Source organism: Panthera uncia, chromosome B1, assembly GCF_023721935.1.
Source record: "Panthera uncia isolate 11264 chromosome B1, Puncia_PCG_1.0, whole genome shotgun sequence".
Classification (NCBI taxonomy): Eukaryota; Metazoa; Chordata; class Mammalia; order Carnivora; family Felidae; genus Panthera; species Panthera uncia.
This window is the reverse complement of record NC_064811.1, coordinates 158352715-158373501: the sequence shown is the minus strand read 5'-3', so window position 1 is coordinate 158373501 and position 20787 is coordinate 158352715. Positions and strand designations below refer to the sequence as shown.

Below are 20787 nucleotides of genomic sequence, written 5' to 3'. Positions count from 1 at the left end.
AAAGACCTAAAGTAAGGCACAAAACCATAAAACTCCCAGAAGAAAACACACAGTAATTTCTTTGACACCAGTCATAGCAGCATGTTTCTAAATATGTCTCCTCAGGCAAGGGAAAGAAAAGCAAAAATAAACTAGTAAGACTACATCAAATTAAAAAGCTTTTGCACATCAAAGAGAACCATCAACAAAGAAAAAAGGCAATCTACTAAATAGGAGAATATATTTGCAAATGATATATACCCAATAAAGGGTTAAGATCCAAATTATGTAAAAAAAAAAAAAAGATCCAAATTATGTAAAGAACTTACACAACTCAACACCAAAAATAAGCAAACAATCCAATTTAAAAAGTGGGCAGAGGACCTAAATAGACATTTTCCAAAGAAGACATGCAGATGTCCAACAGACACCTGAAAAGATACTCATCACTAATCATCAGAAAAATTCAAAGAAAAAACAAAATGAGACACCACCTTATACCTCTCAGAATGACTAGAATCAAAAAGACAATTAAAGACAAGGATGAACAGGGAGGGGGCAAAACAGAAGAGACTCATAAATATGGAGAACAAACAGGGTTGCTGGAGGGGTTGTGGGAGGGGGGATGGGCTAAATGGGTAAGGGGCACTAAGGAATCTACTCCTGAAATCATTGTTGCACTATATGCTAACTAATTTGGATGTAAATTTTAAAAGTAAAAAAAATAAAAATAAAGACAAGGATGTAAAGAAAAAGGAACACTTGTGCACCTTTGGTAGGAATGTAAATTGGTATATCCACTATTGAAAATAGTATGGAGGTGCCTTGAAAAATTAAAAATAGAAATATCATATGACTAATTCCACTCTTGTGTATATACCCAAAAAAACAAACAGACAAAAAAAACCATAATTCAAAAAGATACATGCATCCCTATGTTTATTACAACATTATTTACAGTAGCCAAAATATGGAACAACCTAAGCATCCATCAATAGATGAATGGTTAAAGAAGATGTAATATTCTTTATATATATACATATACATATACATATACATATACATATACATATTTATATACACACATATATGTGTGTGTGTCTATATATATACATATGTACATATGTATATATATAGACACACACACACAATGGAACACTACTCAGCCATAAAAATAATGAGATACTGACATCTGTGACAAAATTTATGGACCAAAGGATATTATGCTAAGTAAAATAAGTCAGAAAGAGAAAAACAAAAACGATATGATTTCACTTATATGTGAAATCTAAGAAACAAAACATGTACAAAAAGCAAAAACAAAAAGCAGAAACAGACCCATAAATACAAAGAATAAATTAATGGTTGCCAGTAAGGAGTATGGGAGATGGGCAAATGGGTGAAGGGTAATGGGAGATACAGGCTTCCAGTTATGGAATTAATAAGTCATGGGGATAAAAAGTAAAACATAGGGAATATAGTCAATGGTGTTGTAATAGTGTTGTATGGACAGATGGTAGCTACACTTATGGTGAGCACAGCATAATGTATAGAGTTGTTGAATCACTACGCTGTACACCTGAAACTACTGTAACATTATGTGTCAACTATACTTCAATTAAAAAAAAAAGAATTGTCTTTTTTGGCTCAGTCAGTTGAGTTTCTGACTCTTGATTTTGGTTCAGGTCATGATCTCAGGGTCATGGGATTGAGCCCCACGTCTGGCTCTATGCTGAGCACAGAAACTGCTTAAGATCCTCTCTCTCTCCTTCTGCCCCTCTCCCCCACTGACACTCTCTCAAAATAAAATATAAAATCTTAAAAAAAATAATTACTGCATTTTAAAATCAGGAAGGATGCCAATGTGCACCTACTTCACCCCTGTCATATGTTTAGTTATGTCTAATTTTTAAATCACAAAAAATTCAAATCTAATAATAGCTGCCCCATCACTTTGACTTGGTTATTTAGAGGTGTGTTGTGTTGATCATGTTAGTCACATGTAATAAAAACTGAGATCTTTTGTTGTCACCACTATTAATTGGCAAAGGAGCTCTCCTTAGCAACTTTACAGTTCTCATAGTTGAAGAACATGCTCAATAAACTTCATTCTCTCTCCTGACACAACCTATACACATAAAGGATGCTACAAAACACAATCTACAAATAGGTTTGTGAGCAGAATCTACCATAATAAGCAATTCTCTTTTGAAAAGGCCTACTCTTGAACCCACCCAATAAGTAATTAGCATCTGTTTGCTTTGTCCCAATTTACTGATTTGATTTGATTTTGTTTGATTAAATCTAGTTCAAACTTCTCAATTCCTCCAAATTCTACCCAAGGACCAGGATTAGAATGGTGCAAAATTTAAATTTAAGGAGGTAGAGTAACAAAAACTCAATACTCAAATAACATCCTTATTTCCCCCATTATTTATTTTTGAGAGAGAGACGGGGGTGGGGGGGAGAGAGGAGGGACAGAGAGAGAAGGAGGCACAGAATCTGAAGCAGGCTCCAGGCTTCGAGCTCTCAGCACAGAGCCCAACGTGGGGCTCAAACCCACGAACTGTGAAATCATGACCTGAGGCAAAGTCTTACTCTTGGTTTTGGCTCAGGTCATGATCTCGCAGTTTGTGGGTTCAAGCCCCACATCGGGCTCTGTGCTGACAACATGGAGCCTACCTGGTATTCTCTCTTTCTCCCTCTCTCTCTCTGCCCCATACTCTGTCTCTCTCTCAAAAAACAAAATAAAAATTAACTAAGAATTTGAAAGCAACCCAAGTGTTCATCAATGGATGCATGGAAAAATAAAAATGTGCTATATACACACAAACAATGAAATTTTATTCAGCATTAAAAAGGATAGAAATTTTGCAATATTCTACAACATGGGTGAATCTTGAGGACATTACGCTAAGTGAAATAATCAGCCAGTCACAAAAAGACAAATACTATATGATTCTACTCATATGGTACCTAGCATAGTCAAAATCAAAGATACAGAAAGTAGAATGGTGGTTGCCAGGGACTGAAGGAGAAAGAATGGAGTTATTGCTTAATAGGTACTGAGTTTCAGTTTTACAAGGTGAAAAGTTACGAATGGCTCAATATGGTATACTTTATGTTACGTGTATTTTAACACAATAAAAAATTTGTGGAAAGACAAAAGAACCCATTTCATTTTATATGTAGACATTGTCTTATATATTATTTAAAATAATTCAGCTAAAACATTTTTAAAGCTTCATTGCATTATTTTCTTACTCAGAAGCCCATTACTAATTAGTATTTTACTCTTAACATCATCTTTTAGATGTTTACATCTAAAATTTAATTTCTTAGAGCTTGGGAACAATTTTCCCATCTTCTGTTCTTCCTAAAATAGACCTGATATATAATAAATATATGTGGATTTTTTGTTAAAAAGGAAACACAAAAAGAGGGATGTCTTATGCCACCATAATGCTAGCATTACTACCTTTAGCATTTTGTGTAAGGCAGATCTAGTGGTCACGAATTCATTTGGCTTTTGTTTGTCTGGAAAGATTTTATATCCCCTTAATTTTTGAAAGTCAGTTTTGCCTGATATAATATTCTTTGTTGGCAGCTTTTTCTTTCAGTGCTTTGAATATATCTTCCCACTACCTTCTGGACTGTAAGATTTCTGATGAAAACTTTCCTCATAGTCCTATGGGGGTTCCTTTGGATGTAAAAACTTACTTTTTTTTTCTACTTAAAAAATTCTCTCTTTGTCTTTGAATTTTGGCAATTTTATTATAATGTATTTTATGGATTTCTTTGGGTTTATCTTATTTGAGGTTATTTGGTCTTTCTCAATCTGGATATCTCATTTCCTTCTTCCAGCTTTGGAATTTTTTAACCATCATTTCTTAGAATATGCTTTCTTTCTTTCTTTTTTAAAGTTTATTTGTTTATTTTTAGGAAGAGTGAGAGAGAGAGAGGGAAAGAGAGAGAGCAAGCATGAGTGGGGGGGAGAGAATACCAAGCAGGCTCCACACTGTCAGTTCAGAACCCAATGTGGGGCTTGATCCCACAAACCAAATGTGAGCCAAAACCAAGAGTCAGATGTTCAACAGACTGAGCTACCCAGGTGCCCCAAATGTGCTTTCTGATCCTTTTCTTCTCTGTTCTTTTTTCTGGAACTCTCATAATGCATATAGTCCCACTAATGGTGCTCCATAAGTCCTTTAAGTCACTGTTTCTCATTCCTTTATCTTATTTGCTGTTCTTACTTAATCATTTCCAGTGACTTCTCCTTGAGTTCATTGGTCATTTTGTTTGCTTGATCTAGTCTGCTGTTGAATACCTCTAACGCATTTTTCAGTTGTTAGTGTATTATAAGCGTCATGATTTCTGTTTGGTACTTGGGGATCTGGACTAATGGATCAAGTCTTTGCCTCCCAAATAGAAAGCTGGGAACTAGGATTATTTATCTACTCACTTGGTGGTGAGCAGGAGGAGTACCATTGATGTCTAATAGCTCAAGCTGCCACCCCTGTTGCCCCTGGACATCTAGACAGTTCAGACCCATCAGAGCTCCCAGAACTGGCAGGACAGATTCCAGATGTTTGGGCATCCCCCTTGAAAATGTATGCATGTTGGACATCTAAGCAAATCCTTCTCTGCTGGGTGAAGCTGAGAGCTAGATGTTTTCTCCCTGCTTGTAAGGCACTGCACTGTGGTAAGAATCTCTAACGAGAGGGTGTCTTGAATCTCCCTACTGGCTTTGGTGAGCTCTGCTTTGTTCTAGTAAAAACCCTTGTTTCATTTAAGCCTAAACTAAACCCCACCACCACAAATTCTATATAATATTCTGACAAATTGCATTTCCACTTGAGGTTTCTTCCTTTGCAAACAAGAATTCCATATAAATTCTGGGGTTTTTTTTCATTTTTCAGAATCAAGAAAATTTTATTTCCTTTAACACTAATATATACTAGGCAGATGTCACTCATTAAAAATCACATTTACTTTTGTTCTATAAAATTGAATAACAAAGCTTGTAATAATCAGAATTTAGGAACTAAGGAGAAAGTTTATGGTCATTACCTCCTCCAATCAATTCTTTACACTGTTTGGTAAATATGCGACATCGTCCTTTGTAACAGAAGGAATCGCCCGAATCACAACTTTGTCCATTACGTGCATAAGTGTCAGGCATACAGTGTGGGGAAACTCCATTGCAATATTCAGTGAAATCACATTCATCATATGATTTCCTACACTGTATACCAATTGATTTTAGCTAAAAGGGAAAAGGAACATAAGAAAAGATTATGCATCAATGATACTCAAGTTCTACTTCCCTTCAAGTTTTAAATTTTCATTCATTTACTTTTTCCTAAGTTGCTAAGAGCAATGAGAAAATTAAGTCTTCTTATTAACTACTTAAGCATTGCACAGAAATTTAAAAAACTAAATTTACTGTGGATAAAGGAGTGGATAATGCTCGTGAGAGAAGTGAGAAACTCAAAGATAAGTAGACTACCATAATTATTTTAAAAAAAAAAAAAAAGAAAGACAAAAAGCACGGCTAAGGAATTAACATAAAAATTACTTTCAAAAAAGTTACTTCCAACCCATTATGGCTATGCTCACATGGTTTCTCCATATGCTGTTCCTTAAAGCAGAAATCAACCATTTACAAAACAATAAATATACATGATAAAGATTTAGAAAACAGTTTCTAGATGTTTTTAAAGGTAATTTAAGGACACACAGGAAATGTTTATTTCACATATCATATTGTAAACAACTGTAAAAAAAAATAATGTCCTCAATTACATATCTCTGATCTCTTTAGCACTTATGCTTTAGCTAATAGCTTCAGGATTCATTTCCTGTATACCTGTCTTCACCAACAAATACCCAAATATCATCACTGCAAACCCTTTCCTCAACCTAAGCCCCAGTTTCTCATCGCTATCATCACTATCCTATGCAGACCAAGTCAAATTTGTTCTAGCTTTCAAAGGTCCTAGAGGCTCAACCTCTGTAACATTCACCACTCCCCAAAATAGGTTTTCTGTATACTTTTTTCCATGTTGGCAAGTATTTGCAATATATAGCAATTCTGACACAAATTCTTCAAGTGATGGGTGGGAAGACAAAACACAATACTTGTGTCACCCAAGCTTATAGAGTTAACAATCAAATAAAAAACAATGATCAAAATTGTTTCTAAAGGAAGATACATATAAGTATAATGAAAAAGTATTAATATTACTTTCTTTAAAATATGCTTCCTGTTATAAATATGTATAAATGGAAATATTACATTTATTCTAATTTCCTCTATTGTTATGACTGTCTTTTATAGCAGTTTAAGGGCCACAGAAAATATGAGGGTAAGTACAGAGACTTCCCATATAACCCTTGATCAGCACATACAAAGCCTCCCCTCTAATCAACATCTCCAACTGGAGTGGTATATTTGTTACAATTGATGAACTTATGTGACACATCATAATCACTCAAAGTCCATAGTTTACATGAAAGTTCTTTCTTGTTGTTATATATTTTATGGGCTTAAACATATGTATAATGACACGTATCTATTGTTATGGTATCTTACAAAGTATTTTCACTGCCCTAAAAATCCCTCATGCTCTGCCCATTCATCTCCCCTTCAGTCCCTGGCAATCACTGATCTTTTTATGGTCCTTTTTGTAGTCTGACCTTTTCCAGCATGTCATATATTTGGAATCATAGAGTCTGTAACTTTTTCAGATTGGCTTCTTTCACCCAACTTCTTTTTCAATACACTTATAAATGTGCAGTTCCTCAAATGTTTTATCATCCTACTTGCTCCTTTATTAAGAGGTGTTAATTTTTCTTTACTTGGCTCCCTAATTCCAAAATGGCCCTAAAACTTAAAAATGGCTGACTCCTTGTTTCTGAAGTGCTTTCTCTTAAAATCTTTTTTGTTTTTTTATTTTGTTTTTAATTTATTTTTATTTTTTGCCAAGACTTTCAGTCTGTACATGTAATGTGTCATTCATTGTCAGGGCTATGACCCTTTACACAACTAAGGAATGGGTGGGTTAATTTATTGCCTCTGACCACCACACCAGCCTTGACTGCATAGTAAAGAGAGTATTATGTACATCAGAAAATTCATAGCTTGGGCTATGTCCCTTTTGATAATTAGGCCCAACGACTATTCCAGTCTCAATAGCACTTGTTCACATATCCCTGTTGATACAACTGGTTTAAGTTATTCCCTTTTGATGCATCAATGTCAGGAAACTTAGTAATCTTCTATACTTCTTGTGTTTGATAGGTTAGTCAATTTTTTTAAAGTTACCCTTAATATGAATAATTATGACTAAATTATATTAAATAATGGAAAAGAAGAGGAGAGTAACATCAGCAAATGTTAGAATAAGAGATTCCTGGCTGCATATCCTCACAGAAATGCCTGTTTTAACAACTACCTTGAATGACAATCTGGCTGAAAGGTTCTAGTCCCCACATGAAGCAAAAAATCTGAGAGTAGATTCATTGGAACATGGTAAGAACAGTTTCATTTTACCCACATTATCCATTCCTCAAGGTGGCACCGCTCAATGCCAAGAGAGACTCTTGGCTTGTGATTTCTCTGACAGAGGAAAATAAAAGTGATGAGAAGCTGGTTTCCCCAGCCCTGAAAAACACTGTCCAAGAGATTTACTTTTGTCTCACCCGACTCAGACCACTTAGGGAATTGGCATACTTAAATAGTCTTGAGATACCAAGGACTAGGGAAAAGAGATGGGGGTTCACATCAACTAGCACATAGATTACAACAACCAGCCACATATCTAATTAACTGTCTTACAGACTTCAGCAAGAACCTCACCCATGAGCCAACAGGATGCATTATCTGAGGACACCCACAACAAGCCAACTAACACCCCCAGTACTCCACACTCACAACTTGTCGCCAGAACGACAAACTCTCCAGCAGATGGCACACATGAGGCTCCAACAAGTGGGCACAATCCTGCAGACAACACATGGATATCAGCACCTGGCTGGACTTTGCTGAATTGCACAACCTTGAACACTTCAGGGCACTGTTTTATGGAAATTTTCTGAGGGGCTCTCCATAGCCATACTGACTTTCTGGGATTGAGAGAAGGTGTACAACCCTAAACTCCGGCCCTCTGGAGGTGTGAAACAACCCGGGAAGAGGAGTGGAACAAGCACACCCATAAAAAAGGTCTGAGAGACCCCCAAAACTCTAGTTGGTCTGACTACTGACTGGTTTCTTTCTCTCTCGAAGCCAGCTAGTAAACACTAGAAGAGATGTGAAACACTTCCATTGTGAAGGCAGCAGTTCAAGACTTCAAGAAACATCAAGAATCAAGGAAACATGATGCCAACAACAGAGGTCTTGTGGAAGACAAATGAAAGAAATGGAAATGTACAAAGTGTCTGACAAAAAATTAAAAATAATCATCATAAGCTCAGACAAGAGAGCACAGATAGACATAAACAAAATCAGGAAAACAATACATGAATGAAATGAGAAGTTTCACAAAGAAGAGAAAAAATTTTTTTAAAAGAACCAAACAGAAGAAATTCTAGATCTGAATAATACAATGATTGAACTGAAAAATTCTATTAAAAAGCTTTAAAGGCACAGCTGATCAAGCAGAAGAAACAGTTAACTCAAGGGCAATCATTTAAAATTATCCAGTCAGGGGCGCCTGGGTGGCTCAGTCGGTTAAGTGTCCGACTTCGGCTCAGGTCATGATCTCACGGTCCCTGAGTTCAAGCCCCGCATCAGGCTCTGTGCTGACAGGTCAGAGCCTGGAGCCTGTTTCAGATTCTGTGTCTCCCTCTCTCTCTGCCCCTTCCCCCTTCATGCTCTGTCTCTCTCTGTCTCAAAAATAAATAAACGTTAAAAAAAAAAGTTAAAAAAAATAAAATAAAATAAAATTATCCAGTCAGAAGAAGAAAAAAGAAAAAATATTAAAGAGAGCCTATGGCTTGGGGCAGTTAATATGGTGTAGTAAGGGGATCCTGGGTTTGTCTTGTCCCTTGAACATAGCTAGATGGACATCAAGGTATTTTGAATACCTAGGGAATTGATCTGAGGACTAACAGAACAATCTGTATAATTTGAGGGAGAGAACACAACAGGTACATGGTGCAAAGAGGTGAACTGGGGGAGAGAATAGCCACAGTGCCAGTGCCACAGAGGGGAGACAGCCGTTTTCCCAGAGAGGAGAAAGATGGGAGGTAGGAGGAGAAGTGCATCAGATTTGCATAAGAAAGCACTCCCCCCTGAAAGCAGCAAGAGAGAAAGAGTGAAAACATCCATAGGGGACTGCATAAGAAAACTGTTCCCCAAAACCACTGACAGAGGAAAAAGGACAGTTTCAATACCACCAGTACTTTCTACGAACAGTGGAGCACAGAGTCTGAAGTTTCAGAGGTCAGCCCCTGGTGGTGTTCCCTGGAGGAAGCAGGGTGGAGCCCCTGGAGTGTGCAGAGCCATCTGAGGATAACCTGGGTTGCTCAAGGAGAAGCAGTTCCCCTGCTTGGAATATGCTTGGTAGAGATGATACAGCCTCTCTGTGGGCAAAAGACAGGGCTGGCACCATCAAGCTGTCACCTTCACCCATTCACCCGTAAAGGAACACAGACACTGGCTGAAGGCAGCATACCCTGGTGCCAGTTGTGTGTTGTGACTTCCCATTAACTCTGAGTCCCTGCCACTGAGCAGTGGCATGACTATTTCCTGAGACATGCTGGCCACAGTGTGGTGACACCCTCCCCCAGAAGATCACTGTGTCCAAATCCCAAGGGTCTTCTGAAGTACTTTGAAACACAACCATACCTGATATAAAATTCTGGAAGGAGATGCTGCCTGGTAGGCAGACAGCTGGGACACAGGGGAAGGCAGGGTGCTGACAGAAGTGGGGGATATAAGAGCGGTGACTGATATGCAATCCTGTGTCTGTGAGGGCATGAATTTCCTACTCTGGAGACTTGACAGTAGTGTGAAGCCATTTTCACCTTTAGTCCACCAATACTGTCGGACACCAGGAAGCTAAAAAGCACGACCAAATGGAGAATGGAGCTGTTACACCAAGAGCCCACACACCCCCGGCCCTCGAGGCACATCTCCACTAGAGCAAGTAGGATTGAGAATCAGAACAGCAAGCTCCTCCCTCAGAAGACAAGCGTGAATCCCTTCCACGATCTTAATCTACCACCCACAGACTGCTGCAAGGTTTTAGCTCTAGGGGAAACTGGATCTAGCTTCATTTGGGATTTTTTGTTTGTAATTTGTTTATTCATTTTTCATTGTTGTTGTTGGTTTTTACTGTTGTTGTTGTTATTTTTCTTTTGTGTCTTGGATGCAGAAAGAGCAAAATTTTTTATTTTATTTTTTATTTTTAAAATTTTTATTTTTTGCTCTTTTCTTTGTTTTCTATCAAGCTTGTGTTAACAGGAAGACCAAAACACACCTAGGGTCTAGCTTCCTTTATTTGATTTTTGCACAATTTTTGTTTTTATTTCATTCTATTATTGTTGTTGTTGTTGTTGTTGTTGTTGTTGTTTTTTCTTCCTCCAAAATGACAAGATGGAGGAATTCAACTCAAAAGAAAGAAAAGAAGAAATGATAGCCAGGGTCTTAGTAAATGTAGTTATAAGTAAGATATCTGAACTAGAATTTAAAAGAACAATGATAAGGATAATAGGCAGCTTTGCAAAAGCATAGAATACATCAGATAATCCCTTTCTGCAGAGCTAAAAGAGCTAAAATCTAGTCAGGCTGAAATTAAAAATGCTATTACCAATATGCAAACCCAAATGGAGGCCATAAAAATGAGGATGGGTAAGGCAGAGGAGTGAATTAGTGATATAGAAGATAAAATTATGGAAAATAATGAAGCTGGAAAGAAGAGGGAAACAAAGATCAGGGACACAAAAGCAGAATTAAGGAACTCAATTACTTATTAAAACATAATGACCTTTGTATAGTAGGAGTGCCAGAAGATAAAGAGAGAAAAAAGGGGCAGAAGGTTTATGTAAGCCATTTATCACAGAAAACTTCCCTAATCTGGGGAAGAACACAGACTTCAAATCTGTGTTCCAAGAAGCACCAAGAACTCCCATTAAATTCAACAAAGGCCAGCCATCACCAAAACATATCATAGTCAAACTCACAAAATACAAAGACAAGGAAAGAATCCTGAAAAAACTTAAAAGTCCCTAAACTATAAGGCATCAGGTTGGGATCAGGTTCACAGCAGATCTTTCCACAGAAACTTGGCAGCCAGAAAGGAGTGGTAAGATATATTCAATGTGCTGAATGTAAACAATATGCAGCCAAAAATACTCTATCCAGCAAGGCTGCCATTCAATATAGAAGGTAGAAAAGAGTTTCCCAAACAAAAACTAAAGTACTTCATGACCACTAAACCAGCCCTACAAAGAAATTTTAAGGGGGAACCTTTGAGTCAGAAAAAAAAAAGAACAAAAGCAACAAAGGCTAGAAAGGACCAAAGGACATTGCCAGAAATATCAATTCTACAGGTAACACATTGGCACCAAATTCATCTCTTTCAATAATTACTCAGAGTATAAATGGACTAAAGGCTCCAATCAAAAGATATAAGTTATCAGAATGGATTAAAAATAAAAACCCTCAGGAAAGTAGGGATAGAAGGATCATACATCAAGATCATAAAAACCATATACGAAAGACCCAACACTAATATCACCCTCAATGGGGAAAAACTGAGAGCTTTCCACCTAAGGTCAGGAACAAGACAGGGATGTCTACTCTCACCACTGTTATTCAACATAGTATTGGAAGTCTTAGCTTCAGCAATCAGACAGCACAAAGAAATAAAAGGCATCCAAATCAGCCAGGAGGAGGTCAAACTTTCACTCTTCGCAGATGAGATGATACTCTACATGGAAAACCCAAAAGATTCCTCAAAAAAATGGCTAGAACTGATCCATGAATTCAGCAAAGTTGTAGGATATAAAGTTAATGCACAGAAATTGGTTGAAGTGACAGAAAGAGAAATCAAGGAATTGATCCCATTTACAGTAGCACCAAAAACCATAAAATACCTAGGAATAAATCTAACCAAAGAGGTGAAAAATCTATACACTGAAAACTATAGAAAGCTTATGAAAGAAATTGAGGAAGACACAAAAAAATGGAAAAAGATTCCATGCTCCTGGATAGGAAGAACAAATATTGTTAAAATGTCGATACTACCCAAAACAATCTACATATTGAATGCAATCCCTATCAAAGTAACACCAGCATTCTTCACAGCTAGAACAAATAATCCTAAAATTTGTATGGAACCCAAAAAGACCCCAAATAGCCAAAGTGATCTTGAAAAAGAAAGCCAAAGCAGGAGGCATCACAATCCCAGACTCCAAGCTATACTACAAAGCTGTAATCATCAAGACAGTATGGTACTGGCACAAGAACAGACACTCAGATCAATGGAACAGAATAGAGAACCCAGAAATGGACTCACATACGTATGGCCAACAAATCTTTGACAGGGCAGGAAAGAATATCCAATGGCATAAAGACAGTCTCTTCAGCAAGTGGTGCTGGGAAAACTGGACAGCGACATGCAGATGAATGAACCTGGACCACTTTCTTACACCATACACAAAAATAAACTCAAAATGGATGAAAGACCTCAATGCAAGACAGGAAGCCATCAAAATCCTCGAGGAGAAAGCAGGCAAAAACCTCTTTGACCTCAGCCGCAGCAACTTCTTACTCAACACATCTCTGGAAGCAAAGGAAACAAAAGCAAAAATGAACTATTGGGACCTCATCAAAATAAAAAGCTTCTGCACAGCAAAGGAAACAATCAGCAAAACTAAAAGGCAACCAACAGAATGGAAGAAGATATTTGCAAATGACATATCAGATACAGGGTTAGTATCCAAAATGTATAAAGAACTTATCCAACTCAACACCGAAAAAACAAATAATCCAGTGAAGAAATGGGCAAAAGACATGGGTATAGACACTTCTCAAAAAAAGACATCCATATGGCCAAACCGACACATGAAAAAAATGCTCAACATCACTCATCATCAGCGAAATACAGATCAAAACTACAATGAGATACCACCTCACACCTGTCAGAATGGCTAAAATGAACAACTCAGGATACAACAGATGTTGGCGAGGATGCGGAGAAAGATCTTTTGCACTGATGCAAACTGGTGCAGCCACTCTGGAAAACAGTATGGAGGTTCCTCAAAAAATTAAAAATAAAACTACCCTACGACCCAGCAATTGCACTACTAGGTATTTATCCAAGGGATACAGGTATGATGTTTCCAAATGGCACATGCACCTCAATGTTTATAGCAGCACTACTGATAATAGCCAAAGTATGGAAAGAGCCCAAATGTCCATTGGTGGATGAATGGATAAAGAAGATGTGGTATATATATACAATGGAGTATTAGTAATCAAAAAGAATGAAATCTTGCCAGTTGCAACTATGTGGATGAAACTAGAGGGTATTATGCTAAACAAAATTAGTCAGTCAGAGAAAGACAAATATCATATGACTTCACTCATATGAGGACTGTAACAGACAAAACAGATGAACATAAGGGAAGCGAAGCAAAAATAATATAAAAACAAGGAGGGGGACAAAACATAAGAGACTCTTAAAAATGGAGAACAAACAGAGGGTTACTCAAGGGGTTGTGGGGGGGGGGTGGGCTAAATGGGAAAGGAGCATTAAGGAATTTACTCCTGAATTCATTGTTGCACTATATGCTAACTAACTTGGATGTAAATTTAAAAAATAAATAAAATGATTAAAAATAAAAAACAAACAAACAAACATCTATTGGACATTCACTATGTGTCATACTGGGTGTTATCACTCCCAGAGAGATTCTCAATGCCCCAAAGTCATCTTAAAACCCAAAGTAATAAATCCATTGTGAAATTTTAAGCACTCTAGTATCTGGTAGGGCATATATTTGGGGGCAGGGAACCACACAAGTAGTCACAATAATATTTTGAACTTTGGAAAATCCCACAAGCCTTATTAAATTTCAACTTCCTTCTACTTTCTTCCAGAACAAGTTTTCCGGATAAGGCAAAGTATCCCATTTACACTTATCCAAATCTGTATATGGAAGGAGAGGTTAAGGAAGTGATGGGGAGTGGGGGCTTTCATTTAAAAGCTTACCATAGCCATTATATAAAACAATGGAATTTGTCACTTTCAGAAATAGAAACATAGCCTCAGTGAATCTCTGTGGTCTCATATTATTTTGGGTTTTATGACTGTCATTATTCTCTGTGTATAAGAAGAGTTATAGCAGTTATATTATATCTGTCTTGACTTCAACTTTCTTTGACTAAGATTAAAAACTTCTGAGATGCCTGAGTAGCTCAGTCACTTCAATGACTGACTCTTGATTTCAGCTCAGGTCATGATCTCACAGTTCATGAGATCAAGTCCCGAGTTGGGCTCTGGGCTGACAATGTGGAGCCTGCTTGGAATTCTCACTCTCCCTTTATCTCTGCTCCTCCCCCACTTGCGTGCATGCATTCTCTCTCTCTCTCTCAAAATAAACATTTAATAAATAATAAATAAATAAAATAAATAAATGTAAAAGCTTCATGATTATGTTAATAAACATGGTTTTCTAACAAAAAAAAGTTTATGTCTCTAATTTGGAGCACCCAAATATAGAAAAAAATTAATAAAAAACACAAAGAAACTCATTGATAATAATACAATAATATTAAGGGATTTTCACACCCCACTTACAGCAATGGACAGATCACCTAAGCAGAAAATCAACAAGGAAACAATGGCTTTGAATAACACAGTGGACCAGATGAACTTAACAGATGCATTCAGAATATTTCATCCTAAAGAGTAGAATAAGCGTTCTTTTCAAATGTACATGGGACATTCACCAGAAGGGATCACATACTGGATCACAAATCAGCTCTCAATAAGTACAAAAAGATCGAGATCATACCATGCATATTTTCAGACCATAAAGCTATGAAACTTGAAGTCAACCACAAGGGAAAAAAAAAGCCCTCAAACATGGAAGTTAAAAAACATCCTACTGAAGTATGAATGGGTTAACCAGGAAATTAAAGAAGAAATTAAAAATACATGGAAGCAAATACAAATGAAAACACAACAGTTTGGGATGCAGCAAAAGTAGTCCTAATAGGAAAGTAAATTGCAATTCAAGCCTATCTCAAGAAGCAAGAAATATACAATCTAAATATACAATCTAAACTTACACCTAAAGGAGCTAGGAAAGGAACAGCAAATAAAGCCTAAAGCCAATAGAAGAGAAATAATAAAGATTAGAGAAATAAATAATATAGAAATAAACATAAGAAACCAGTAGAACAGATCAACAAAACTAAAAGCTGGTTTTTTGCAAGAATTAACAAAATTGGTAAACCCCTAGCTACACTTATCAAAAAGAAAGGCGAGGGGCGCCTGGGTGGCGCAGTCGGTTAAGCGTCCGACTTCAGCCAGGTCACGATCTCGCGGTCCGTGAGTTCGAGCCCCGCGTCAGGCTCTGGGCTGATGGCTCAGAGCCTGGAGCCTGTTTCCGATTCTGTGTCTCCCTCTCTCTCTGACCCTCCCCCGTTCATGCTCTGTCTCTCTCTGTCCCAAAAATAAATAAAAAAAAAAAAAAAAAAAAAAACGTTGAAAAAAAAAAAAAAAAGAAAGGCGAAAGGGCCCAAATAGATAAAAATCACTAATGAAAGAAGGGACCAACACTACAGAAATAGAAGGGACCAACACCACAAGAGAATACTATGAAAAATTATATGCCAACAAACTAGGCAATCTGGAAGAAATGGATAAATTCCTGGAAACATACAAACTACGAAAACTGCAACAGAAAGAAATAGGAAACTTGAAAAGACCCATAACCAGCAAATAAATTGAATCATCTATCAAAAATCTCCCAACAAACAAGAATCCTGGGCCTGATGACTTCACAAGCCATCTATTCTTCTCAAACTGTCAGCAAAGTCACAGGATATAAAATCAACTTGCAGAAATCTTTTGCATTTCTATACACCAAAAATGAAGCAGCAGAAAAAAAAAAAACTGCTGGATAAGAAAACTATACAAGGCAAGAAATTTCCTTCAGAAATTAAGGAGGGTTAAAGACATTCCGAGATAAATAAAAGCTAAGTGAGTGCATCACCTCTAGACCTGTCTTATAAGAAATCCTATAAGGAGTTCATCAAATTGAAATGAAAGGACAATAACTCAAGAAAACATAAAAGTATAAAACGCACCGGTAAGTGTAAATATATAATCAAATTCATAATTCCCTAATACTGTAATGGTGGCAAAATACTTTTATCTCCAGTAAAAAGTTAAAAGACAATAGTATTATAAAGTAAATATTATTACATAATTTGTTAAAGGATGCACAATATAAAAAGATGCAAATTGTAACATTAATAGCACAAAATGTGGGGGAATTAAACGAGAATTTAAAATGTAGAGCTTTAGTATATGATTGAAGGTAGGTTATTATCAGCTTAAAATAGATTATTACAGGTGATGAGTATTAATACCAGGTGTTGTATGGAAGTGTCGAATCACTGTATTGTACACTTGAAGCTAACATTACACTGTATGTTAACTACTAGAAGTGTAAACAAAAAGTTAAAAAAATAAAAATAAAACTACCTTACAATCCAATAATCGCATGACTGGGTATTTACCCAAAGAATACAAAAACACTAGTTTAAAGGGATACATGCACCCTGATGTTTATTGAAGCATTATTTACGATAGCCAAGATATGGAATCAGCCTAAGTGTCCATCAAGTGATGAATGAATAAAGAAGTGGTATATATACATATATACAACAGAATATTATTCAGCCATAAAAAAGAATGAAATCTTGCCATTTGCAACAACAAGCTCAGCAAAATAAGTTAGACAGAGAAAGACAAATACCATATGTTTTCATTCATATGTAGAATTTAAGAAACAAAACAAACAAGGAAAGGAGAAAAAATGAGAGATAGTCAAAGCAAGAAACAGTCTTTTAATTATAGAAAACATACTGATGGTTATCAGAGAGGAGGTAGGTGGGGGTATGGGTTAAATAGGTGATGAAAATGAAGAAGTGCCCTTTTTGTGATGAGCCCAGGGTGATGTATGGAACTGTTGAATTACTACATTGTATACCTAAAACTATTATCACACACTGTATGTTAACTAACTGGAATTAAAATAAAAACTTAAAAAATAGACTATTATATCTATTGTATCTATAAAAATTTTTATGTAAGCCTTATAACAATCACAAAGAAGAAACCTACAGTGGATACACAAAATATAAAGAGAAACGAATTAAAGAATGGCACTACAAAAAATAAATCACAAAAGAAGAGAGTAAGAAAGGAATAAAGGAAAAAAAGAACTAAAACAAACAAACCAGAAAATGATTAACAAAATGGCAGTAGAAAGTCCTTTTAACTATCAATAATTACTTTAAATGTAAACGGATTTTTTCCAATCAAATTACTATTGTAGAACCCAACAATAAGCTGGCTGTAGGAAACTCAAATTACCTTTATGGACATGCAAGGGCTGAAAGTATAGGGAAGAAAAAACTATTCTATGCAAATGGTAACCGAAAGAGAGCAGGGTATGCTATACTTACGTAATATAAAACAGACTTTCAATTAAAACAATCACAAAAAAAAAGGTCAAGAAAATATAACACTTGTAACTACACATGCTCAAAATATTGGAATGCCTAAAAACTTAAGTAAATATTGACAGACCAAAGGGATAAACAGACAGCAATTCAATAATAGTAGAGGACTTCAATACCCTACTATTGACATTGGACAGAGCAATCAGAAGGAAAGTTAGTAAGAAAATAGCAGGCCTGAATAAAACTATAAACCAAATGGACCTTAAGGACATATATAGAACATTATGTCCAATAAGAACAAAATATTCTCAAGCACATGTGAAACATTCTCCAGGACAAAACATATGTTGGTCCACAAAGCAAGTTTTATGAAATTTAAGGAAACTGAAATAATATCTAATATCTTTTCCAAGCACAATGTTATGAAACTTCAGAGAAAAAAACTGAAAAATCCACAAAATGTACAATTTAACATCATACCTGAACTAATGGCCCACAGAAGTAGGAAAAAAGGAAATCATAAAAAGTATCTTAAAATCAACAAAAACAAATACAAAAAACAACATACCAAAACATATGCGATATAGCAAAAGCAGTTCTAAGAGGTAAGTTTACAGCAATAAATGCCTATGTTAAAAAAAATCTCAAATAACCTAACTTTACCCCTAAAGGAATTAAAAAAGGAAAACAATCTAAGACCCAAGTTAGTAGAAGAAAGGAAATAAGAAAGATCAGAGCAGAAATAAATGAAATAGAGACCAGAGAGACAATAGGAAAATAATAAATTAAACCAAGAGATGGATTTTGAAAAGATAAACAAAATGGCAAAACTTTAGCTAGACTACTCAATAAAATAAAATTATGAAAGAAAAGAAAAGACACTGAAATTGATACCATAGAAATACAAAGTATCATTAGAGACTTCCATAACAATTATCCACCAACAAATTGCGTAACACTACAAGAAATGGATAAATTCCTAGAAACAGGTAATCTATCAAAACTGAATCAAGAAGAAATGGAAAACTTGAACTAAGTAATCACAACTAAAGATATTCAATCTGTTATCAAACTTCCTAACAAATAAAAGAACAGGACTAGATGGTTTCACAGGTGAATTCTATGAAATATTTAAAGAATTAATGCTAATTTCTCTCAACTCCCCCAAAAATTAAAAAGGAAAGAACTCTCCCAAACTCATTTTACAAGGCCAGCTTTACCCTGATACAAAGACAGACAAAGACACTAAAAGAAGAAGAAGAAGAAGAAGAAGAAGAAGAAGAAGAAGAAGAAAAAGAAAGAAAGAAAGAAAGAAAGAAAGAAAGAAAAAGAGAAAGAAAGAAAATTACAGGCTGATATCCCTAATGAACATAGATGCGAACATTCTCAACAAAATATCAGCACACCAAATTCAACAGCATGTTAAAAGGTTCATATATCATGATCAAGTGAGGTTTATCCCTGGGATGTAAGGATGACACAGAAAGCAATAAACATAATACACCCCCATTAATATAAATAAGGGTAAAATTCATGTAATCCTCCAAAGAAATGAAGAAAAAATATCTGACAAAATTCAACACACGTTCATGACCAAAGTTCTCAACAGTTTGGTATAGAGCAAATGTATCAATATAATAAAGGCCATATATGACAAGCCGTAGCTAACATAATTTTCAATTGTGAAAAGTTGAAATCTTTTACTGTAAGATCAGGAACAAGACAAAGTTTTTCATTCCAACTACTTCTTTTTAACATAGTACTAGGAGTCCTAGCCAGAGGAATTAGGCAAGAGAAAAGAAATAAAAGATATTCAAGTCAGAAAGGAAGAAATAGGGGCACCTGGGTGGCTCAGTCGGTTAAGCATCCGACTTCGGTTCAGGTCATGATCTCATGGTCTGTGGGTTCAAGCCCCACATCAGGCTCTGTGCTGACAGCTCAGAGCCTGGAGCCTGCTTCAGACTCTTTGTCTCCCTCACTCTCTGCCCCTCCATGCCCCCCCCTCTCAAAAATAAACAAACATTAAAAAAATTGTTTTTAAAGAAAGGAAGAAGTAAAACTGTGGGGAAAAATGGAAAGATGTTGGTCAAGGGTACACATTTTCAGCCATAAAATGAATCACTATGGGGATCTAATGTACAGCATGGTAACTATAGTTAATAATGTATTGTATATTTGAAATTTTCTTTGTAAATGTTAAATATTTTTGCTATGTAAAGTTGTAGATGTGTTAACCTTATTGTAATCATTTCACAATATATGCTCGTATGAAGTCATTACATTGTGCACCTTAAACTTACACAATGTTATATGCCAATTATATCCCAATAAAGTTTGGGAACAAAATTAAAAAAAAATTTTTTTAATGTTTATTTTTAAGAGAGACAGAGACAGAGACAGAGCATGAGTGGGCGAGGGGCAGAGAAAGAGGAAGACACAGAATCTGAAGCAGGCTCGAGGCTCCAAACTGTCAGCACAGAGCCCGATGTGGGGCTTGAACTTAGGAACCGTGCGATCATGACCTGAGCTAAAGTCAGACATTTAACCAACGGAGCCACCCAGGCACCCCAGGAACAAAATTTTAAAGATAAAAGCATATTCTTACTCCAATCCTATCTGAACATCTGCCATTTACTTTTTTCATAGTTTGCTTCTTTTTTCTTTAGATTTCCAGTTAATTTTTCTGGGTGTGGGGCAATTATTCAGGAATTCTTTAAATGCTTTAAATAAAGAGCACTTAATTGATTGTAACAATAACTGAACTGCAAAGGAACAGAAGACTTTACCAGAAGATGGTAAAGAGAATTTACCTAACAACAATAACAAAAAAATCTAATCTAACTTCTTGACCCCATGTAAGGTAGGGTGTTAAAAAATAAGACCTTACTAAAGAGGGTTGCTTCAGGTGTATGTTGATCATAGGAATGTCTCAACAGGTACAAGAAAGATTTGTAACTGTTGGGAAAGAAGAATCATCAGGCATATGTACATGAGACTTCTGGAAATGACAGATTACCAAATGGACTGAAGTGTAAGAAGGGTCCAATGTACTTGGATATAATACAATGGGAAAGGCAGATAGGATATTGACATACTTC

General features: G+C 36.0%; 1 protein-coding gene across 8 annotated transcripts in view; it reads right to left on the bottom strand.

Annotated features, from left to right (window-relative positions):
• LOC125923825 (disintegrin and metalloproteinase domain-containing protein 5-like) overlaps positions 1 to 20787 on the bottom strand; it is a 131505-nt gene that overhangs the window by 38396 nt on the left and 72322 nt on the right. For all 8 annotated transcript variants that reach the window (XM_049632427.1, XM_049632430.1, XM_049632429.1 and 5 more), the window contains one exon: positions 5050 to 5245. In XM_049632427.1, coding sequence (XP_049488384.1) covers positions 5050 to 5245 — 196 coding nt within the window. The remainder of the gene's footprint in view (positions 1 to 5049; positions 5246 to 20787) is intronic.